This window comes from Monodelphis domestica, chromosome 5 (assembly GCF_027887165.1).
Source record: "Monodelphis domestica isolate mMonDom1 chromosome 5, mMonDom1.pri, whole genome shotgun sequence".
Taxonomy (NCBI): domain Eukaryota; kingdom Metazoa; phylum Chordata; class Mammalia; order Didelphimorphia; family Didelphidae; genus Monodelphis; species Monodelphis domestica.
Window position 1 is genome coordinate 302,116,933 of NC_077231.1, and position 25,256 is coordinate 302,142,188.

At 36.5% G+C, this 25,256-nt stretch overlaps 1 protein-coding gene across 15 annotated transcripts in view; it reads left to right on the forward strand.

Annotated features, from left to right (window-relative positions):
• The window catches only part of RBMS3 (RNA binding motif single stranded interacting protein 3), a 1,500,462-nt gene that overhangs the window by 565,227 nt on the left and 909,979 nt on the right, over nucleotides 1-25,256 (forward strand). For 12 of the 15 annotated variants that reach the window (XM_056800925.1, XM_056800928.1, XM_056800932.1 and 9 more), the window contains exons 4-5: nucleotides 2,513-2,647; nucleotides 16,279-16,335. In XM_056800925.1, the coding sequence (XP_056656903.1) occupies nucleotides 2,513-2,647; nucleotides 16,279-16,335 (192 nt within the window). The remainder of the gene's footprint in view (nucleotides 1-2,512; nucleotides 2,648-16,278; nucleotides 16,336-25,256) is intronic. The other 3 variants (XM_056800931.1, XM_056800936.1, XM_056800935.1) reach the window with 1 other exon arrangement.

The following is a 25,256-nucleotide window of genomic DNA, read 5'->3' on the forward strand; positions in this document are numbered from 1 at the left end:
ACTGGGGTATGTACTAATGATTCAAAGAAAGAGAAATTTTGATAATGTGATAAACATTCTTAGAGAGGAACAGGATGTTTAATAAAAAAGAACACTATAACTACCCATCTCTACTCATGTTTCCATGGAGGAAAAAGTAGAATAAATTCCTTGGAGGAATATTGGGTTCTTTTTATCCCTACACTTGCTTTCTAAGCTCCCTTTGAGCCATCCTCTAATAATGAACCACCACTTGAAGAGCTATGACCCAAAGTTGGAAGATCTCTGTGCTAGCTAGCTATGACTCCTTTTGCCTTGGAATTGGGGTTTGTCTTCCTTTACTGTAACCAGTGTCTTTTGCAGTTACTAGGTTGTAAGTTGGATACCTAACAGTTTTGAAGACATAATATTTAAAGATTGTTGCATAGATGATTAGAAGGAGAAAATCTGTGTTTTGGGAGGATGAGGGTATGGTACTTTTTCCAGGGTATTCAGGTAGCCATACTGTCAAATCTCTATAGGAGAATTTGTGTGTAGGTAGATGGGGTTGTCATTTTCAGAAATAATGACTAGTATTTAAACTTTAGTTTCAGGAATCATGAATCTAAATATTGAGCTTTTTGTGTGGACTATTTTAAAAGTGTATAATTTAGATATGAATAAAAGTATTACAGGCATATCCACTTACTTTCTCCCCTTTCCTTTTCTATCTTAAATATTAGAGCTATAACTAGATTTTCATTTTTCTATGTAGTTCAAACTATTTGGTGGGGAGAGGCATAAGACTGTCTATCATCAGTTTTAGTATCCAGTGAGATCTGGGGCTATCAACTACTGATGGGAGAAGGGGGTCCTGGGGAGGAATGAAAAGCCTATTAACCAAGAGAAACTAGAGGCAAGAGTCTCAGGGAAAATGGTTGCTTCAAAGTGCTCCACCTTTTTCTATTTGTATGCTCTCCAACAAAGCCTTATTGGCCTTAGGCTAGTTAAAACTCTGCAAAAATTTATTAAGTGTAGATGATCTTCAACATCATTGTTATTTAAAAGATAGGAAAACTGAGGTTTATTTTCTTCCCTTGTAGGAGTTTCTCAAGAAGGAACTATATAAAAGTAAAGGATTTGTTCTAACTGCAAACAGTGAAATATAGTGTCCAGAAAGTCTTAGCACAGTTTTAATTATTAGAGTTTAAAATTACTCTGTCTAGACATTTTACACAGTATGTTTAAATTCCAGAAAGTTGAAAGTCATTGATGCTACATTTTAATGAATTATTTTAAGCATTTAGTTAAATAATAAAGATATAATTATTTAGTAAAGGAAAGATTATGAATTAAAAATATAAGCATATTGTGTAAATACACACATTTTGTTTAAAGTTTATTAGCTGAGGAGAGAATGTAAGTTCCTTGAGCACAGGGACCATGTCATATACCATTCAATTCTATAAATATTTATCTAGTGACTATACTGTATACATCTATGTACTTTATATCTCCCAAAGTGATGGTACATATTGGATACTTGGTGAATGAATGAATTGATAGAATGATGAATGAATTGATGAACACCAGAAAAGAATCCTAACTAGTATTTTCTTAGAATTATAATCTATAATGTGCAAATGGAAAGGTAGGGACCCCCCACTGAGAGGCAGCTGTTTTTTTGATTTTTTGTTTTTTGTTTTTTTTTTGGACTTAGAAGTAAAAAATAGAGCTAGGTTTGAATCTAATGCTTCAGTCATTAGCTGTAAAATGGGAAAATACCTATAGTGCCTACCTCACAGGGTTGTTGTGAGGCTTCAAAGAAGTTATAGGTGTCCTCGTTCTGAAACTTTGAAAGCTTCGTGATGTCTGTGAAGTGGGTATTCCCTCCAAGGGTATAGATCTCAACCCATCCATCCATTTCTTATCTGTGTATCTCTTGTCCATATCATTCCATATACCTCCATGGGGATCCATTGAATGTTCTAAGAATTTTTATTAAAATATAGTTATATTATGGGGGTACCAATGGAGCATGCAAGATTATTCCTCACTGTCACTACATGACCAGCCCACCTCATTTTCCATTCATGCATTTCTCTGAATGATATATTTTATGCCATTTCTCATGAATAATGAATGGGTTGAAGCCTACCCACTGCCACTTTATGCCTTACCATTGCCCTTTGAGGGACCCAAAATTTTAATTCTTTGGTGATGATATTATTATATGACTTATTGCCATATAATATCTACATGAAATGAAAAGATGGGTTGCATTTCAGGGAGAAGATTGGGGTCATTAAAGGAATTATGCAAATTCTCAAAGGCAATTCAGCCTGCCCTACTCCTCCCATTTAGTTTGGAACCCAATTCAATTACTATTTTCAGGGTTTGGCCAAGAAAATATGTACTGATGGACCAACCCTATGAGTTGTCCTTTCAATTGCAATTATTCATAATCTGGACTCTAGGGATTCTTCATCCACTTGGTATTTCCTATGTGGAAAATTAGGCCAAACTCTTTTGAGTGATTATGGATCTCATTTAGGAGGCTCTGCAATGTTCCGGGCTTGATGCAATCAGCACAATGCCATCTGCAAACAACAGCATCTGGAGGACATCACCATCTATAGGGAATCCCTCTTTGATTTGGACTCTGCGCTGGACGTCCTCCATGACAATGGTAAACACCTTTGGTGACCATACACTCCCTATTTTATGCTTCGCTTGATATTAATAGTCAGAGGGTTGTGGAACTAAGTTATCTCTGCTATTACACCATTCAAGGAAACATGATTTTGACATATGCATGGGAAAGACATTGTTGGAAGGAAACCTTTAAAGTGGTGATTTGTTCTATTAAATCAAATGCTTTCAAAACAGTCAATTGATAGGCACAGGAAGGCCTGATATTCCCTATGATTTATGGTCAGTTGTATGACTATAATTATGTGGTCCATTAGAAAATAATACTTATAAAAACTTAATGGGGGCAGCTAGGTGGCTCAGTGGTTTGGAAGTCAAGTCTAGGGATGGAGGTCCTGGGTTCAAATTTGGCTTCAGACACTTTCTAACTGTGTGTCTCAGGACAAGTCACTTAACCCCCATTGCCTAGCCCTTATTGTTCTTCTGCCTTGGAACCAATATGCAGTATTGATTCTAAGATGGAAGTTAGAATTAAAAAAAATACTTGTTCTTTTCTCATATTTTCATCAAGGAAACCCTCTGGTTGGAAAGTAGGCATAATGGTCAATAATTTTCAAAATATTCTTAGCTAATTTTTCCCTAATTGTTTGTTATTCTTCCCACTTCCAAATATCATCAGAATCACTCCCTTAATAATGTTAAAACTGCATTGTTTCCAGTACAGAGCTTCCTCAGTATATTTATCCAGCTCTCCGACCATCTTTAGTAACTTTTGTCTTCTGAAAGCACTGTGATATTAGAATCTACGTGTTACATGTGATGAATCCATTGCTATTAAAAGAGTTTATTATTAAAATATTTACAGATGCTTTTCATTTTTATCTGTTCACTACTCACTGCCAGTTTCATCTTAATATGCCATTTGGACGACCTGGTTTAGTTAAATATCCACCCAGGTGATTGTAAAAAAGTAATTTTTTTTCTCCACCACTTCTTTTTATTTTATAAATTAATAGTGATTTTAATCTTCCACAAATCTCCTCTGAAAGATTTTAAACATGGGTTTATATTCTAAACTGGTATTCCCTCAGGGTACCATAATGTTCTGCTTGATATGAAGATTAAATGTTTGTTGGCTGAGAAAGTTTCTGTCTTTTTTTGGTCCCATTATTGTGGTAATTGTTTTGTATTGGTTAAACTTCCTTGGGATTCTGTGATGTTCTGTACCTTTATATGTTCTTTTATCCATTTTGAATTTTCTGTTGTCAACAGTTTGTTTAAATAGGTCAGATTGGAGGTTCCTCAATTGTGTGCCACATCTTATTTTTAGTCTAATTTGGTATTGGGTTTTTTTTGTTTTCTCTAACATCAATGATCTAATTGTATTGAAACAGATAATTTGGGGATGACTCCCACATCAGTGATTATTCCATTTCTGACAAGGTGTAATCATTTACATTATGGAATATTCTTTTGTGATCTTTATGTCCAATGCCTTCCTATTTTCTTCAGAAAGAAAGCATTCATGATATGTTTCCAACCACCTTCTATGCATCTTTCAAATTGAAGTCATCCCATAATCAGTGTATATTGATTTAATTCAAGAGGTCTTTATCAAGTTATTAATAGAATTTCTCTATTTTCTATTACTTTTCAATAGATATTAATGCTGATGAAATTATCTTTTTAGTGTTATTTTAAGGTACTTCATTAGAATATGGAATAATTAACTTTCCCATTAAGCAATATTTTTGGTTGCCTTTGGTCACACAATAAAACTAACACTACTTTTTACTTTATTTTCCCCTACAAGAAGAACATGGGAGCTATTCTTCCATTAAGTTATGGATTTATTTTCTTGTCTGTTTTTATTTAAAGCAATAACATCAAAATAGATAGTATTTAGTTCTTCCAGTATAAAATTCAATCCTTGGCCATTAGGCAAAACAGTCAAAACAATATGTATGGATGGTCTTTACTGTGTGAATCGTATCAAATCACTTCTACCCTCTGCCACTGCCACTACTGAAAGGAAGGATGCCACACAAAAACTAAGAAATTATATATATATATATATATATATATATATATATATATGTGTATGTATGTATGTTTGTATTTTCCTTTGTTTCATGGGTTGCCATTGTCCATGAGTCCCTTACCAAATGACCATTGTAGAGGTGATGATTCTCTCTGTGCTAGGCGTGGCTAATCTTACCATCTATCACCAAGGTAGCACTTGGAAAGAATATTTCCATCATGGTTCAAACTGCTAGATCTTGTATTTCACTATCACAGCTTTCAAAATTCTAATTTCATTTCTATGGCATGATAAAACATTAGAGTAGCCCTTTGTGTATGTGAAATGCCATATAAAATTTAATTTTTATTATTGAGTTATAAAGAAAATTGAATTCATGCTTTTAAATGTATTCATCACCTTTATGGAGCACCTTTAGGGATAATGATTCATTGCTTCAGTCTCACTTTCTTGGTGTTTACCACCTGACTCTCTTAATCATAAAGATATAGTTTATAATAGTAGCCACTCTAATTAAACACATAAGAGGAAACCACACAATTAAAATATGTCTTCAAATAATGTATATACATTAAAATTATTAACAATAATTTTCAACAATCAAGAATTTATAGTTATAGCAATATTAGTAATAAATGTTATAATGAAGGTGCTTTCATTGAGTCTATAGAAAATGAGCTTACATGCTAATACTTTATTTTAAAAAAGCAGTTATTTGTTATATACTTTAAAGTGTCCATAGCACTTTAAATATAAAAGAATAATAACAGGATAGTAACTCTCCCTATAATTATTTCTATGTTATACCTTTGGGGAAACACATATAAAAAATAGATAATAACTTATTAAGTAGTCTAGAAAACATATAATAATTAATGATACTCAACAATGAATAATACATAGTTATTATAAAGGAAGAAGAAAGTTGAAGGATATTTTCATAGCAAATGTAAAATAGTTTTAGAAACTTAAAGAAACAATTCTGGAACAAACAGACATCATGTCTCACCACTTATAAAGGCAGACAGTAGTCTTACTGCCTTACTCAAAAGTATAATCAAAGACCTACCACATTCAAAGGCAACATTAGCATGAATTTTAACAACCATAGGTTGGGAAAGAGAGAGGGTAAATGAATGGGCATTTATTAAACACCTACTTTGTATCAAGTACTGTGATAAACAATCTACACATACTATCTCATTTGATCCAAGATACATCGATGTAGACAAATTTCTGTTACATAATACATAACTTTTATTTATATGGACTAAGTGGCTTATGATAACAATTTAGGATCTAGTTACTGCCACCAACATTGACAAAAGGGTTTTCCTTAAGAATAGGATTATAGAAAGAGTATAACTTATTGATCAATATAACTTATGAATAGAATCAGTAGAAACTGTGCAACATATCATCAAAGGGTCCAAAAAATATTACCTGTGCAATATCTGGGATAGCATGACCTGGTGTCTGGAATTATACTCCTGAGACTTGCTATCAGAAACTAACAAGAAACAAGTTCAAATAATATAAACATCCTAATTTCAACATATACCTTATAATTCAATAAAAATTAGAAATGGAATGTTATCACAGACAAAATTGTTGTATCAAATCTCTAGGATATAGCCCTAATGTATGAAAAATTAAGAACAATATTTTAATAAGTTTAATAATCTCTAATACTTGTAATCTCTAAGCTACATGGAATAAAAAACTTTCAAAATATAAAGATATATCAAAGGAAATAAAAATCATGTGGGAACATCATGAGAACTATATCATACTTGTCACCTTGACTATTATGTATTCTTCCAGAAGCTGTTTTTATTCAGTCTACAGATAAGCTTAAGTCTCAATACTTTTATTCAATTTCAATATGTATTTTTCCATCAGCATAATGGTCCATAGAACTTAAGTTTTTAAAAAGCTGAATTCTATCAGAACATCATAAGAGGGGAATGAGATAACAATAAAATTAGAGAAGAAAGAGAACAAGATAATTATAATTATAAATGTGCAACATATTACTATGAACTTCAACAATTTAGTATTTTAATACCTAGAAAGACACAATCACCTGTCCAGAATTATGTGTGAGAATTTGATACAATTATAGAGCTGGAAGGAATGACTATCAAAAGTCATTTAGTACAGTACCCTCATTTTCCAATGAAGAAAGTACAGTGACTTCTCCAAAGTGAGTTGGGCAGTGATTAATAAAGACAAGATTTGAACCCTTCTGTATAACTTTATCTATTCCTCTTTCTTTGATTCCTATGACACTCTTACCTTTCCTTTGTAAGCAGAGATGATGACAAACCACTATACCACAAATAAAGACTTCAAAATATCCTTGATAATTCAATCAATAAACTGTCTTGAAACTAGAGCTTTATCACAGATATCCCTGTTGCCCGCTATCACCCAGATGTAACACTAATCCATATAAAAGACCAATATTTTTTCACAGCTGTCACCATCATCCCTGATTCTCATTGTCTTCAAACTATACGGAAAAACAAAAACAATGACAACAAAAAAATCTGCTGAAATGTAGACTTAGCAGAAGAAGTCATAACTATGTGGAAACAGGATGGAGTATAAACCATCAGTCTTTCTGTCTGCACTGTAATTGTCCCAAAGATGCTTTTAGTAGGTTCTACAGGAGAGAAGATTATATCCAATACTTTTATTTAGCTATTCCATCTACTTGTATAACAGTCTGATGAACAAAAAACATTAAGGACAAGAAATGAATGTTAACTTCTCTGAAGACCATTTATATTTGAAAATGAATTGAAGATGAGATTATTTGTTCATGTATATAGTTAGTATTATTAAAAATAAAAAGGAAAAGAAGAACAACAGCAACAACTCCAAAGTTTCACATCTAGCAAAAAAGATAGAAAACCATTTTTGGCACATAAAAGTCTATGAAGAAGGGAGGAACAGATAAGATGTTATATGCTACACTGCAAGAAGACCAAGGACCTGAAAGGTGGATGGAGCCATGTAGAATGAATCAGGGTAGACACCATCCCAGGAGGTATCTCTAGGAATCAGGTGACCTGGGTTCTTCATGAGGAAGAAGACAGTACCTAGCACAACTTCTTTGGATAGTTTTGAGGCATGTTGGTCATCCCCACCCACTTGATTCTTGAAAACAATGGCCTGCTAATATACAAAAAGCATTTATTCTAAGAAACATCCCTCTCTCCCATAGCTTCAGTGTCACAGTGTCTATAGACATTTCCTAGAATGCCAGAGGTGGAAGCAACCTGCAAAGTCATCCAACCCAGGCAGTATCTGGACATGAATAACTTCTAACAAATCACCATCAAGAAGAAATCCATTCTTTCAAGATCTTCAGTGAAGAGGGAACTCAATACCTTCTATATAGAACATTCCACATTTTCATTGCTTAATAGGCAGACCCCCCCCTTTTCTATACTGCCTAAATTTGCTTTTCACAGATTTAACTTACTGGGGGCATATTGCTGTTGTTCATTTGTTCAGTCATGAATGGCCCTTCAAGTCCCAGGGCACCATACTGTCCATGGGGTTTTCTTGTCACGGATATTGCAATGGTTTGCCATTTCCTTCTCCAGTTCATTTTACAGATGAAAAAAAAAACTAATAAAAAGACTTTAATTGATTTTCCCAGCATCACAGAGCTAGTAACTGTCTAAAGTCAAATCTGAACTTAGGTAAGCTGAGTCTTTCTGATTCCAGGCCCAATGTTCCAGTGCTCTATCTACTGTACCATCTAGCTGCCCCCTAAAAATACATATGTGTCATCTAGTGACCCTATATAAATCTTTAATTCTTTTCTCTGTTCATCACCCACTCTTTCAACTTATCATTTAAGTTCATCTTATTTTATCTAGTTAGACTTTGCCTGTTTTAAATTCCTGAGTATTTTAGAGAGGGAATTCCTATGATCACATATCATGTATTAAATAACCTCTGAATTCCCTTCAAACTTTGAAATTCTGTGATTTAGTAGAGCCAAGATATTCTTTAAGATATGGAACTTCACCTTTTTTAATGATACTTTTCACAGGGATTTGTTATGGATTTGGTATAGATCAAGGACCCTAACTTTGAAATTATTGAAGAACTGGTGAAATTTAAGAGCAGTAAATTGAGGGCACTTGATCACCTAATAAGAGCCCTGAGAAAAATTAAATAGAAGTAGTAATTAAGAAGTGGAGAATATCCAACAAGTGTTTCAAAAATTGTTTCAAAGATCAAGCCTATTCACAAGAGGTGGAAAGATGCAAATGTCTAACAAAGATTGTAGGATAAAACATTGAGAGTCGTACAAGACCTTAGAAGCAACTGAATCTAGCTGCTGCCAAGCAAACTGAGGCACAAAGCAATTCAGGAACTTTTGGAAACCTAAGTAATGGAGACAGAGTTTGATCTGCTAGTCCAAATTCATGATAACAATTTGGTTATCCTCTTTCCTTCAGAGAAATAAGTAAGATGGATACAAATCAAAAATTTTGAATGCTGTGTAATTTAGCCATTTCTTTAAAATAAATTCCCCCAAATATTTACAAAGCTGCCCCTCCTTTTTATCAGTAGAGTCAAAATGAGGTATTAGGTTTCTCCATTGCCCTTCTCAACTATGTCTTTGGTGAATACTAATGAACTTCCAAACTTTAGTCAAAATGAATGAAATGGAACCTTGAGAATGATTTACACAGTAATAATTGTATTTTTTATAATCAGAAGCAAAATTTTAATTAAAAAATAAATAAGATAAATTTGAGATTACTAACAAGATAATAAAAACAGTGGGACTTGATGAAAAGAGACCTGGACTCCTTAGAAAACCTTAAATTCAAATTTACCTTGGATACATACATCCTGGTTTTATGACTCTAGAGAGAGATCACTTAAACTCTCTGTGGTCTTGGCATCCCTAAGGTATTTCTTCACCTAGGCCTTACTAGAACTTGTCAAATCATAAGTCCATCCTATTAAAAATCTCTTAAAATGATTCTACCTCTAAACTTATCTCCTATATTCAATTTTCCCTGAATCAATTAGTTAATAAAACAGCATTTATTAATTGTTCCCTCTGAACTAGGAATTCTATTGAATATTGGAAATAAAATGACAGAAGGGAAATAGTCACTGTATTCAATTTTATATTTGAACAGGTTAGAATACACCTACCTATGTAGACATGTGGAGCTCTACACATATGGCTTTAATAGCTTAAAAGTGCATTTAGATATTTTGAACAATACATATATGCAAAATACATATAAGGCAGATTTGGCAAGGAATTACCTAGTCACTAGGAGGTTTTATGTAGGTGATGATGATTAATCTGAGTCATTAAGAAATCAGAAATTCTATGAGGCAGATGAGAAAAGGAAGAATTTTTAGAAAGACAGAAAAGCTGGTATGCGAGACACAGAGAAGATAAAACAAGCTGTACCCACTGGATAGTAAACTAGTATGATTGTATTGTAGACTATATGGACAGGCCCAGTGGGTAAAGAAGAGTGGAGAGTTAGGTAAGAGACAAACTATGAAGATATTTATTGTTCCTTCCTTGCTTCCTTCCTTGCTTCCTTCCTTGCTTCCTTGCTTCCTTCCTTGCTTCCTTCCTTCCTTCTTCCTTCCTTCCTTCCTTCCTTCCTTCCTTCCTTCCTTCCTTCCTTCCTTCCTTCCTTCCTTCCTTCCTTCCTTCCTTCCTTCCTTCCTTCCTTCCTTCCTTCCTTCCTTCCTTCCTTCCTTCCTTCCTTCCTTCCTTCCTTCCTTCCTTCCTTCCTTCCTTCTCTCTCTCTCTCTCTCTCTCTCTCTCTCTCTCTCTCTCTCTCTCTCTCTCTCTCTCTCTCTCTCTCTCCCTCTTCCTCTTCCTCTTCCTCTTCCAAGGCTTGGGTATATTTCTGGGTAGCAGGAAGGAAACCAATAAACAAGGGGAAAAAACCCTGAAGATTTTTTTAAATTTAAAATGGGCCAATTGTTTAGAATAAATGAAGGGGAATGAAATCAGAGTGCTGTGGTATAGGAAAAGGACCACCTCTTTATCGGAAACAAAAGTAGGAAATAGAAGTGATGTCAATGAATCGTGAAGTGAATGGGGAATTTGGGGGAGAAGTATCTCTTGATTAATGCCTTGAATTTTTCATTGTTAAATTATGAGGTAAATTATGAGAGGGTAAGGGATGGGCAAACTATGGCATTCTTAGGAGCTAGCATTACAATAGAGATTTAAAATATATAAATCACTTTATTAGTTTACCCCTTTTTATTTTCATAACAACCCTGTGAATTAGGGGCCATTATCCCCTCTTTAAAATGTGAAAATTGATACTTAGAAAGGTTAAATGATTTTCTCAGGAGCACTCAACTAGCAAATTTCTACAAATGGATTTTGACTCAGATTCTCATGATTCAAAGTCCAGTACTAGCTCTAGTTCACCACTTAGTTGCTACTTAAGAAGAGTTTAGAAGACCTATTGTGTTTAGTGGGATAGATGATCAATTAAGAAGGAATAAAATGATTGTTCTGATGCAATGGAAGCCCAGTTGAAATTAGACAAGAAGTTATAACCATCTCCTGTCCTCTAAACAGTTTTTGCTTTGAAACTAAGGCACTGGTAGGAATAGTTCATGGCAGAAAGGAGGTTAAATGAAATAAACAACTGAAGAAAACTAACCAGTGGTCACGTGCCCATCTATCCCTAGCCAGTTGCCTTCTATTCGGTTTCCAATTTATCTTCATGCTTCTTCTCTGTCCCTTGAGTAGGAGGCACACTGGTGTTGTCTATCCAAAGCATTTCCAACTCTGTAGGAAGATAATTGTAATTAGCTAGTACTCAAGGAGTTCGGCAATCCATTTTCCCATGAAGCCCACATAGTGGTTAAACTAGAATTTAAAGGAAAATGTCACTGTAAATACTACCTTCTGTGTTTATCTCAGAAACATACAGAAAACCTCAATGTGGTTGATCTTTGATTTCATTGTAACACTTTTCAGGAGCTTCACAAGAGAATTTTAAAAGACCTAAAATTTAACTCACTTTGTAAATGGGCTGAGGATATACAAGATTAATGAAACTTGTGAAAAGGACAGTAATCATCTAACCAATCAATATGGTTTATTAAGCTCCTACTATGTGCTAGCCATTGTACTTAATACTGGGGATATGAAAAAGGCAAAATATAGTCCCTGTTCTGAAGGAGTATATAATATAATGAACTAGTAGTCTACCATTATGATATAAGTAGTTCACATTGATCTAGAATTTTAATATAGGCATAGGGGGTAAAGGATAGGAACTAGGCTTATGATTTTATCATTATAGAAAAATTTTAGGTGAGAAAACCCCCTTTGTTAGTGCAAGTCAGTAGCTTTTCTACAAATTAGTCTTAGGGTGTTGCTTAGACCCCTAATTAATCAAGTGACTTGTTTAGACACTTTTGAATCTAGATCTTCCCAAACATGTTCTATGCCAGGCTGTCTCCTAATATCAAACCCTTAAAGGATTACAGATGTGCAGATGACCATAGATATTAAATAATCAGCTAAAAATCCCACTATGCTTTGGGATGGCAAGATGGATAATTTGAATTAATTGCTATTAATACAGAAGTGTTTCTGAGCAGAAGACTGCAGATATTTCAAGATTTCAGATTTGGTACCATTTTGATAAGGCATAGAAGAACAAATTGGAGAATATGTGCAAGTGTATCATGCTGTTAAAGATACAATCCCAGAAACTTCTATACGTGGAATGTATATAAATGGTATTATATATCCCAATGAGTTCCATTATAATTTGAGAATACTCTACCTTTGTTTCTGATTGAGTTGCTATAAGCAGTGGCTCCAAGGTCTTAAAATTGCTTTTTTTTCCCAAAACACTGTAAGGTATCAGTAGACACTAGATGAGTAGATGATCAGTGAACCCCCAAACAAATGCCTTTGTGCCAGTAAAAACTAATCCATAATAATTTATTTTGTCTATTTGAGTTCTGCTATTTCAAACATAATTTTAATGGACAGAGAAGTAGTCTGAAAGTCATAGAGACTAAGTTTGAATATTCCTCCTGACATGTAGTAGCTATTTGACCCTGGTCAAGTACTCGGGCAACTTTCTAATATTTCGTGTTGCAGAGCATATTTCTTTGCTAAAAGGAATTTTGAGCCCTAGAAAATCTCATTACCAAAGAAATCATAGATTCAATCCATCTTTGAAAAATGAAGATAAAGTTCTAAAGTGCCCTAATAATTAATTATTTTAATCTGACTATTCTGAGACCCAATTGTACATGAACTAGCTTTGCTATTATGATTTATGTGTATATGTATGTATATATGTATGCATGTATTCATTCATTCACTTATATTAATTAACCCAGTGCTAGATTGGAACAATTATTCAGATAAATTGGACTAAAGGTTGTCATAGCATCTGGTCCTAGTATCCTTCCCTCCTCTGGGCTATATCAGTGCTAAAGTAGATTTGGGAGCCCATGGATCCGAGTGTTCTATCTGTTGGCATATTGGAAATTCAACCTTCTTACCTTGCAGAATCCTTCCATGTGGCCTTTCTTAGATCCCTCTCATAAGAACCATCCATTGTGCTTAAGTCCTTCTACTCCTGGCAGACTGACTGCTTTAATACCTACAATTCAGTTATTATACTACAAACCTTAGTAAGAAAAGGCATGGGTTCAGAACCAGAGAACCTAGGTTTGGATCTCAGCCCTCCTCATTTTTAATTGTCTTTGTGACCTTAGGCAGGTCATAACTTTTCTGAAACTTTAATTTCTTCACTGATGAAATGAGAAAATTGGTCTGTATCATGCTACTTGACCTTTGCAATAGCACATAGGAGATTAAACACAAATAAATAATAGTGGGATAGTAACCTGTTCCAAAACCATTTCTATGTGAAATCTATGGTAGAAGATGAGAAAAATTAAAAGAAATCAGCAATTCAAGTTTTCTGGTTCTTTAATGTTTGAAAAGTTGATATCTAAGGTCCATTCCAACTCAAAATCTATAATTCTAAGTTAAGGAAAAAGCAGAAACCTAAGTGTGATAAGACTGTAAAACCCTGTGCCTCCTCAAAGGACCTTGACTTGATGATGTATTATATTATCATAGCACAGTGAAGCAGTTCAGTAGAGATGGTTATAGTCACGGAAGTAGAGAGGCAGTCATGGAGAAATGATTTAAAGACGCTTGATTAAAACATCCAAAGCCAGAGTGCCATTAAATCTACAGTTTGGGAAGAAAAGAAAGAAATCTAAGTGAAACTTGCCATGAGCACAGATGATCTGTCTAAGGGAACATTGTTCTGAAACCCTTTAGAGAAGGCTAGACTTTCCCATCATGGAAGAAGCAAACTGCCTCATTGATTTAAATGGCTTTAAGGAGTCTTGTTCTCTACCAATCATTCCTAATATTTCATCAGGACTGACTTCATTTTTACCTTAAAGCTTTGCTTTAAGGTTAAAATGAAAGCAACATTAAAATACAACAGGGTTGGTCTCCTCAGTCCATTGATGTCTTAATGTGAATGAGTTTCTGGAGTAGGAGAAGTCTTCAGGAGGTGCCTACACTCTGGATAAAGCCCCTGTGGAGGCTTTATGAGAGAACTTAGAGAGGAACCACAACAGGACTGAAAGCAAGGATAGGTTGTGAAGTGTCCAACTAACTATAGTGTCCACATTTGTAAGATTACAGGTCCAATGAAGAATTAAAATCTCAAATGTATCCTTTCCAAATGGAGGCTTTGAAGGCAAAGGGGAAGAAAACAACAGGAGGGCACTTGATTGGGAAGTCAGAATGAGGAAGAAGTTGGAATGCCACTGAGTTAGAGAAATTGGGCAGACTTTTGATGGGAACTTGGAAGTTATCTTGTCTACTTCGTTTATTTAACATCTGAGGAAGATGAGACCCAGAGAGAGCATAGGTGTAGATCATAGTTATAAGACTAGCAGGAGCCACAGAGGCCATCTAGTCCAACCCCTTCATTTTACACATGAGGAAACTGAAATCTAGTGAAGTGACTTACTCAGGATCACAGAGGTAGTCAGTGTCAGACCTGGTATTTGAATATAACCTCTCATTAAAAATCCAATGTTTTTTTTTCTTCCTATTTTTACTGAACTGTAATCTTTTAATACTGAAATGATAAAATGGAAACTTGTAGTAGGAAAATGTGTAGAAAACACATTTTCTTCACAGCCTGGCCTGGGGCCAGTTCTGCCTGCCATGGATTAATCAGACAGTTACTATGGTGGGATATCTGAAGGGATTGGACTACTTAAATGGCCTGATAATTTTATTCCCACTAATATTTGTTGATAGGCAGGATAAAATATTCATGATAATTGAAGCTTAGTGCTTCAGGGATTGGGACATAAAATGATGTTCTATGTAGCCCATATGATTCTATCAACTTCCCTTTCATCTTCATATAATTTTATAAGCACATTACAAGGTTTTTGCCCCAATTAATCTGCCTGTGGTTATTCAGTTTAGCTTCTTCCCATGGTCATTTCTACTAGAATGAATCTCAAATTTCTTTCCAGAGTTGTCATTCATAAAGAGGCTTGGCCTTAAAATATAGCCAACTTGGGATCATCAACAGGCTGAGTTAGATCCTTAGTTGTTAATTGCTTGGACTCTGTTTATCTCTTCAGTTGGCTTATTGCCTTTTAGCCATTTCAGTCCTATTTTGCCCTTTCACTAGATAATGGTCAGAGTGGGGCAGTTAAGTTCATTTGTATTACTCATGGAGAAATTTGGAAGGGTGATGAGAGCATGGATGGAAGGGAGATTCTCAATTTATCTGAGGATTGCACTTATTCATTCATTCATTCATTCAGCTTCTCATCAGTGGGAGATCCCCACCAAGATCAGATCATAAGGATGAATCCCTTTTCTTAAACCAGAAAATAAAAGAAATGATGCAAATTATAAGTATTGTATGTGTTCAGGAGATGGAGAGGTGACCACTACAGGGAAAGTAGGTCAGACTTCCTGGAATAGGTAATAGTTAAACTCTTCTTTGAATGATGGCTTCCTTAGGAATATATCCCCATTGATGAACATAATAGGCCAAAGGCTATATCAATAGTAAAGCTAGAAAAGATAGTAAATTCCTAAGAATAAGAATTTGAAGGAACGCTTTAGAAAATTGAGTTAAATTCACTAATTTTAAATGCAAGGAAATTGAGGCCCAAGGAAGATCACTGATTTAAAACCATAATGGACCTTAGAGGTCATCTTGTACAAACCTCTTATATTACTCTGAGAAAACTGAGACCCATGTAGGGTAAGAAATATGCCTGAGGTCACATAGGTCACAAGTGGCAGAGCCAAGGTTTGAACCTAGACCCTCTCACAGTACATCTCCCCCAGGATGGCTGGCATATTGGAATTGTCTTGTGAAAAATATCTAGAAAGGCAAATCTTAATGATTATAATGGCAATCAATCCTAGCCTATGTGGGATAGGGTTGGTGGCATAAGAGTCGGGGTTGATACAAATTGAGAGAACTGTGTTGTTTTTGCTTTGTGAGTGTAGCTCTGCTGGAGCATCTCTTAGTAATTAAATCACTGTGCATTTATTTCAGAGAAGCCTGGGACGCGGGAGCCTGGGGACTTGCCCCATTTCTGCAATAGAGTATTCTGTAAGTAGAAGAACATTTATTGAATTGTCGTTTTTGTTTGTGTACTTGTTCATAAAGTAAGGATTGCGTAGCCCTTGTGCAGATTTCATCACTAAAATATTTCTCCATAGTTTTCATATTGTGGACAAACCAGGCCAAAGAACTGACAGCTGTGGGCCATTTGACATACACCAGTGGCCAATCATTTTCATATCCTTGGTTCATACCTTCACAGACAGATTTTTAAGTCAGAAGGGGAATACAAAAGCCACCCAATATCTTACCTCCAAAGTATGGTAATCTGGAATTCTCCTCTGAAGGCATGAATTACTCAGAGATCATAGTCATAGACCAACTGCTTCTGTGATTAGTCGGTGATCCCAACCCTCCATAAGTGCACTTTTCTCCTTTTCTTAAGCACAATGTAGAAGAGAAAGTTGAGTCATACTTTTGCTCATAGTGTATTGATATACCTTTTCTCATAGTGTGTTGACCTAGGTAGGGGAGGAAACCTGATAGAATCCACTAAGGGACAGAGTTAGCTGGAAATGGTACCAAACGAATTGGAGTTTTGTTTAATGGTTTTAATATTCAAAATATGGTAGGAAAAGTATAATACTAAGAGTCATAAAAATAATGACTCATGTATCTGTTATTATAAGGGACAAAGTGCCTCAAATATATATAGCTCCTCAGATTTCCAGATTAACTCTCTGAGGCCAAGAATCTCTAGTGAGAAGTACCTTGAACGCCATCTAATCAAACCCCCATTTTAAGTTTATTAGGGAAACAGGGAAGGAAAAATGGGTAGCTAATCAGAAAACCACGATCCTTTGACTTCCTCTAAGGAATTTAATGTCACTTGAAGTTGAACTAGGCAAGGAAAAGGGAAAGAATGGCATAAAGTTATAGGAAGGAAGAGATTAAGTGACTTGACCCAGATCTTATAGATAACAAGTAAAAGAGCTGGGTTATACACTCAAGCTGCAAGCATTTCTTAAGCACCAATTATGTGCCAAGTTTTGTGCTAGTTGTTGAAGATATCAAATTATAAATGAAATAGTCCCAGCCCTCAAAGAGTTTACAATCTAATGCAGTATGATAATTCATAGAAGAAAGCTGAAGGGGTGGGGATGGAAAGGGACCTAGACCAGGGAGCATGATGGAGAAATGCAAAGGAGTGCAACTATGTGGGAAATGAAGAGATAGTTGACCTGAGTCCCCTCCTTAAATAGAGGTTTGGAGAGGGACTCTCGACTCCTCCTTCCAATCTGAGCAGTTCCAGGGGCAGAGGTTACTGAAGAGGTGTGAATACCATGTCTATTGTGGTCTCCCAGAAGGATAATAAGGTTCACAGATGCATAATGGTCAAATTTAAAGGAATTCAGGTGATGGGTGATGGGAAAGATTGCTTCTTCATTTACCATTTCAATTAGGTTTCAGAAAACCAGAGAGAAGATTGAGAAGGGCATTCCAGGCAGAAGGGATAGCCTGGGCAATCTCTGAGATGGGAGATGGAATGTCATGAGTAAATAAGAGCAAAAAGGATGCACTCATGCCTTTAACTACAAGCTTAGTACTCTTTCCACAGCCCCCAGCTCTGCCTATGATGCTAGAAAGAAAATTGGATTCAGAGGCAGAAACCATGGGCTTTAATTTTGCCTTGGCTATTTGTCTATATGATGAACCATGGGCGAGTCAACTCAATTTGAAAAGGAAAATGGTTGGGTAAAATGATCATTTGTTGTTGCTACTGTTGTTTTATGCAGGAACACTGAGCAGGTATGCCTCTGTAGGTGGTTGAGTTATTTGTACAGTGCCTTGAGCTCTTTGGATAAAAGGTGCTTTAAAAACCTCATAAAGTTTTATTGTATTCCCTCTGTGTTCAGGCCCTCATATGAGGTGCTAGGGGATGTTAAATCACTTCAAGGAGACAGCAGAGTCCCTGCCCTGAAGGAGTAGTACATACCCTTCCCTACTTTCCCTTGGGACACATATCAGATTGTACCTCCCTTCTCAGGTATAGAGCGTTCCTCCTGAAAAGTACCATTGGCCAATTCCTAAGTGCAAGAAATTGAGGGTTCCCTTGCAGGAAATCAAGTAGCATAGGAACGATTTCATTCTTGCCATAGTCATTTTTTGTTTAGATCTCTGTTTCCCTATTCCTTCATTTCCTGCAGGTGCCTCAGAGCTTCTATTCCTTCCATCTTCATTGCTTCCATTTTTTCCTATTCCTGCCTCCCCCTTTTCCCTCCCCTTTGCCTTTCCCATCCCTTTCTTTTTCCCACACTACCCTTTCTTTACTTCTTTGGACACTCCTACTCCTGCTCTGGCTTGGAACTTCCTTGTGAGTCTGTGCAGATTCTCAGGGGAAAGACCTTGGAAACTTTTGCTCCTAGTTACATTCCAAGCTCAGCATGAATGGCTAAGAATCCCCAGTGCTCTCTGGCATGAGATTTTTCCAGAGGCCCCATCCATAATTCTTTCCTGCCAGCAGCAGGGGTTTCCAGATGTGTCATTAGGGCTGTAGGCAGACATACTTCGCTGGAACTGCAAACCTGAACCCTTGGCTCATGAGACACTTGACAAAGGCTACACTGGAGGCAATTTCTCTCTCTCTATCCTCCCCCTTCCCCTGCCCCATTCTTGGATGCTTTTTTGCTGCTCCAACTTCTTGTAGTTAAAGTGGAAAGGTTAAGATGTGGAGACTGAGATTGTTTTATAATAGCTATGACACTGGCTTTACCAACTGGGGCCCAGGGACCGTTGAGTATCTAGAAACATCTTAGGGTACTTTTTATTGAGCCTCTATAATACTGAAAAAGAATCTGACAATGTATTTGCCTGCTCATGAGGCATCCTCTTAATTCATGCCAAAAGCATCCACTTACTAAAAGTCAGATTGAATCATTGACTTAATTAGACTTCTATACCTATTCTAGGCACTGGGAGACCAAAGGAAGGATAGACAGGCATGGGGGACTTTGATCATTGGAGAGATCCTAGGGGCAAAGACCTAGAGCTGAAAGGGACTTTGTGGGGCTTATAATCCAAGACCTGAAACAAACAAATGAACAAACAGACCCAGAGAAGGAAATGAGCTGCCCATGGTTCTACAGATCGAGCTGGGATTTCAACGTGGGACCTCTGACTTTCAATCTATTGTTTTTTCCATGAAATCAGGCTGTGTCCCAAGAGTGAGAAAACCCATTTAAAAAAAATTTAGCTCATGTGAATGTATATGTGTACATATACTATGTTTAAGTACACATTTAAATATAGAAATACCTATTGGTGTACATATATGAAACCTACACACTCATACACATGTGAATATGTTCGATGTGTGCATGTGTGATTATATATGTGCATGTATTTACATGTGTGTCCATGTGTATTCCCCCACAGTTAGGCTTCCTTGTGTACATGGCATTTCTATAAGTGTATCTCCATCTAGTTGTATCCATGCTCACCTGCTAGGACCTCTAACTATCTATACATTCCTTGCCCCAATAGTAAGGAAATTCTAGGCCATTCCCCATTCTTCTTCTTTACCAACCCCATGTTCCAGCCAAATGGACCTGTGATTTGTTTCCTACACATGAAGTTCCATCTTCTGCCTCCTTGCCTGAGGCACAGGCTGTTTGCCCTCCCTGGAAGGCTCTGACTCTTCACCCTTTCCTCCTAGAATCTCAGCTACCTCCAAACACAACTCTGATGCTGCTTCCTCCAAGAGGCTTTTCCTGATTCTCTTCCCTCCTCAGCGGTTAAAGATCAATGACCCCCACAGCATCACTTGAGACTTATTTTGCATGGGTTTTCCTTTTCCCTCTGTCTGCATACATGTGGATATGCACATTTCCAATTTCCCATCCCTTCATTGTCCAAGAAAACCCCTACAGGAAGGGAATGGTTTCATGTCTGTCTCCTTAGCCCTTGCCTAGCACAGTTCCTAACACAGAGCACACACTTATTAAATGATTGCTAATTGATCTTTCTGTGAAGCATTTTTGCCAGGCATGGTGGATGAAAAGCTAATAAAAACACGCCCTTTTCTCAAAGTGCTTACTTACTGCTAGGAAGAAGCATTGTACCTCTGTAGAAGTTAAAACATAAAAATAAGGACAAAAAACTTGAATTTAGGGAGGTGTCAACCTTTAGAGAGATTAAGAAAAAGTCTGGTATAGCTGATGGCTCCTGAGTAGATCCCGGAGGGCAGCTATGAACCTCCTCTTCATATTTGCTTCTGATTTTTAGTCATGTCATGCGTCTGTAATGGTAGATAGAGAAGGAGTAATCCTTCAATATTTCAAAAGTCCATCATTCCATTCATGTGGTCCTTCTCTCTCTGATGGGATCATGAGCAAACCCTTGAATTAAGTAGGTGGACACTCTTCAAGAATCCCAAAACTGTTGAGCCCCCTATCGTGTATCCCACCCACAACAATGGGATATTCTAGTTGGGATCCAAGACAAGAGGCATTTTGTCTCTTTTTTTCAGGAGGTTTTTCAACAGCTTTCCCATTTGGTGGGATCTGAGAAAGCTCTGCTAGGTTGGCATAGTCTTCATTGACCTAGGGTCAGCTCTACATCAAGAAGAAGTCTCAGAGGAGAACTTCAGGGCTAGAATATGGAGAATAAATGTCAACAAAAGGCAACACTGCAAAATAGAATACTGCCTACTGTGAGACTGAACTGTAGCTAAACTGCTGATACCTCAACCTGTCTATCAGCAATACTCACAGTGTTACCTACTGCAGGAGTTCTTAACATAGGCTTTTGGGAACAGTGTATGTATATGTGAGAATACATACACACGATACTTTTATAGTATATAAACATATGCATATAAATTATTAAAACTATATAACCCCACATATATGTAACATATATACATACATAACCATTAATGTAGTCATGTATACATGAATATAAATGTGTATGAATATATGTATAGTGTTTCAATAAAATTTATAAATTTTTTATAACCTTTTTCATTTCAAAACATTATTCTGAGAAAGGGTCCATAGGCTTCGCCAGATTCCCAAAGAGGTCCCTGATACACTCATAGGCTCAATAGGCAAGGCAAGAACACAGAACCAGGAGGCAGGGAAAAAAAGGTCATAGAAAAGAGAAGACTAAAAAGGATTATGAAGAGTAGGTTCAGTAAAATTAGATCCCAGGCAGAAGGTAGCAGAGGGCTTTGTTGCCTGCTTCCCTTTGGGTCCCTTCCCTTCAATCAGAACAATGCATAATTCTAGAAATGTCAAGGTTTCCATTCCAGCACATTGAATTCTTCAGAAGAAAAACATGGCCTAAGAAAAGAAGCATCCATCCCATGCACATTCTTGCTAAATTTGAGAGCACTGACTGTTTTGCTTAGATTTTGCTTTCCAAGACTTAGTCCACCCAGGCTAGTCTGGCTGGTAGTCAGTCAGTCAGTCAATAGCCATTTTTTAAGTAGACCTCTAATAAGTCATCGCTGAATAATTGTTTAAAATGTGCTGTTGGGGCTAAATGTCTGGGGGCTAAGATAATTCCAAGTAGTATTGAGACTTCTTTAGTTAAATTTTTCCAGCCTAGCTAGCCTTACCTCATCCTTTCTCTTTTGCAAGAGTGAATCAATCAGCTAATATATCCAATGTCTCTGGCCAACTGAAACAAACAAAAAAAAAGTTCCCCAGATGTTTTCTGCCATTGCCCCAAAGACCATCACATCTGTGATGGCTGCCACTTCTGTTTCAGTATCAGACAGTAGAGATACATATTAGAACACATCTCAAAGACTGCTAATGGCTTTCATTGGACACAGGCATGTCACTCCTGGCATACGGCAACATTACAACTGTCTGGATCCTTTCTGCATGACTGAACCAAGTTTATATCTTTCATATCCAACAAGAAAACTTACCTGATGTCGAGGCTTTGATATTTTCCTGACATTTCTCAGATAAGTTATTGTAACAAATATTGATAAGCAAAAAGACAGGGTGAACTGCTCCTTTACATTCCCAGGGACCAAGCATTAAAAAGATTCTTGGGAAAAATGATCTTAGGCATGGGGACTTTTTGCTCACTCCTTGATCTATTAAAATATGATTAGCTCATAAACCTGAAAAAGCAAATGGTGCCACTTTCATTGGATAATTGATCTGTAGATGGAAGGAACCTCAGAGTTAATCTAGTTCAATTTACATTTTTTTTACAAATGAGAAAACTAAGGTACAGAGAAGGCATTGATTTGTAAAACATTTTCTGAAGATAACCATAAAGGTTAACTAATTCAACTCTCCCACTTAACAAATTAAGAAACTTAGAGGAAGAGAGTTTTATTCTCTTGGGTTATTGACTTAGGCCTTCTGACTCCAAATCCAGGGCTTTTCCTAGATGAAGGAACAACAGAATTTTATTAGTGAACTGTACTGTGGAAAGACTACTTGATCTACAGTTTGAGAACTTGTGTTCAAATCCTATCCATCTTTGACACTACCAGTATATTTTTGGCCAAGGACTGTACCTAGAGGTCTGAGGTCCCTTTGAACAACCCAGGATTCCATAATTGCAGGCCTTCCAAAATGCTTGTCATCTTCTTCTTTATTCTCTACCAGGGAGGGAACTCACTTTCAATGCTTACTTGGCCCAGACCTTATCCAATTTCTGCATTCTGTTGGTACAACACAAAGTCTTCTCTGGTAATTTTCAGAAAACCCCAGCCTTCTCAAGTCTGGGAACAGATGGAACACTGAACTCAACTCCATTTCACAACAGGGACATGTGTTACTATCTGCCAGTCTGTTTTCACTTTATGCGAGATGTTCCACTCCCCAGTCAGCAGAGTTATTAAATTTCTGTATGTACACAAAGCTTTTGAAGTGTGCTTGCTGTACAGTTAGAGTTTAAGGAAATGGGGGCCAGCCATAACTCTTAGCAGTTTTCTGTAATTAAGGAGACCTTTGGGAAGCCTGATAGTTTTAATATATTTTTCCAAGATTTAGTTTGTAGCATTATATAGCCAAAACTCTGTGTGTCTGTGTGAAGAAGAAGAAGAAGAAGAAGAGGGGAGAGAGAGAGAGAGAGAGAATGCATGTGTATGTTCTTGTCAATTTGATATTGTGTCCCCATGGATTATTTATCCATACAAAAAGTCATGTGATGGATAAAATACTGGGTCTAGTTGTAGAAGACTTTGTTGAACTCTTGATTCTGTCACCTTGGACAGGTCACTGAACTCCTTTGGCATCATTTTCTTCATCTATGAAATGAGACATTGGGAGAGATAGCCCCTGAGATCTCTTTCATCCCTCTGGGTCTATGAACTTTTGCTATCTGCTTTGCATCTCAATTTCAAAGGGTTTCAAGATCAACTAAAATTCAGTTTAATCCTCTAGTTAATCAGTTCCATTTTATGCAATTATTTGAGAATTTCTGGTTGAGACCCAGTGTGCATTTCTATGTATAGTTATGCACAAGAGTCTGATCATGTCCTTGTGTGTGGTGTGATTGTGGAGGACTTTACATTTTGTTTTTGAAGAATATTGGGGTTGCCGTGTCTGAGGTTTTCATTGTTGATGGTCAAGAAAAGTCAAATCCTTGGTGCTTAGCATAATAGAATGGAGAAGGGGAGGAAGATGAAGGGGAGGAGGAAGAGCAAGAAGGCAGTCCCAAGAAAGTGACCTGATCAAGTTTTAAAACCACAGGAACAATTTAATCATGTCACCTCCAGAACAATCCACCTCTTTTTGCTTTGCTTTTTTTTTCTCAAATAATGGCTTTATAATTTTACTTTCCACAAATCAAAACTTGAAGGGCACAAAAATATCCACTCTTATGGCTAAGAGCTGGATTAAAGATCAGCTCCAAATGCAGCTCTACCTCAATTAAAAAAAAAAAACCATCCCCCCAAAAAAACCCACAAATGAAAAAAGCTAGATAAACCAGGGGGACAGATTTTTAAACTCGCAGAAATGAATCATTTGATTACTTTATTTTAAAAGAAAACAATAATGGCAAAATAAGACCCACCTTCTGAATTTCCTGCAGATAGAAAATTCATTTAATTCTTTTGAAATACGATTTGATTCACAAAAATTTAATTTATATACAACCTTGCAGGAACACATATATTGTGTAAATTAAGGTGTATCTTGGTTTGAACTTCTTTTCATTACAGGCTCTAAAATCAAGCTTCTTAATTTCTAGAGGTGTTACCTTGTCTTGGGGCAGCTAGATGACACAGTGGATAGAATGTCTTTTCTTGAGTCAGGAAGACTCCTCTTTCTCAGTTCAAATCTGGCCACCAACACATACTAGCTGTGTGATCCTGGGAAAGTCATATACCTCTACCTCAATTTTCCCATCTGTGAAATAAGTTAGAGAAGGAAATGTCAAAGGACTCCAGCATCTTTGTCAAGAAAACCTCAAAATGGTTAAAGAAGAGTCGGACATGACCAAAGCAATTCCATGGCTACTTTCTCCTTCAGTCTCTTCACTTGCAAAGAGCTCAGAAATGCCACATAAAAATGCCATTTATATTATCTCTTCATCCATTCCCAAGTGTTTATATGGCAAGAAATTAAAACAGTCCTGCCTAGTGAAGCCTGTTCAACTTTCAGGTCTCCACCAGATGGGCTTTGTTTCTTATGAAATGTTGATTCTCAGGACCAGGACAATTTGACCTTGTTTTGACAATTCAAATAATAGAACTATGACAACAGCTGGCTCCCTTAGCGAGTGCCTAATAAGGCATGTGTCCTGAAGGTGGTACCCATTCTGCACAGTATAGGGCATTTGTGCTTGGGGATGGTAGTCTATATATTATACACAGAGAAAAAGATCTTGGACCCTTTATCCATGGTGTCCTTGGATGGATGGGAATAGCCACTATTTATGTAATGAATCTGATTGAAGATGTCCAGGCAACTGGATGCTAATTTTCTCTGTCT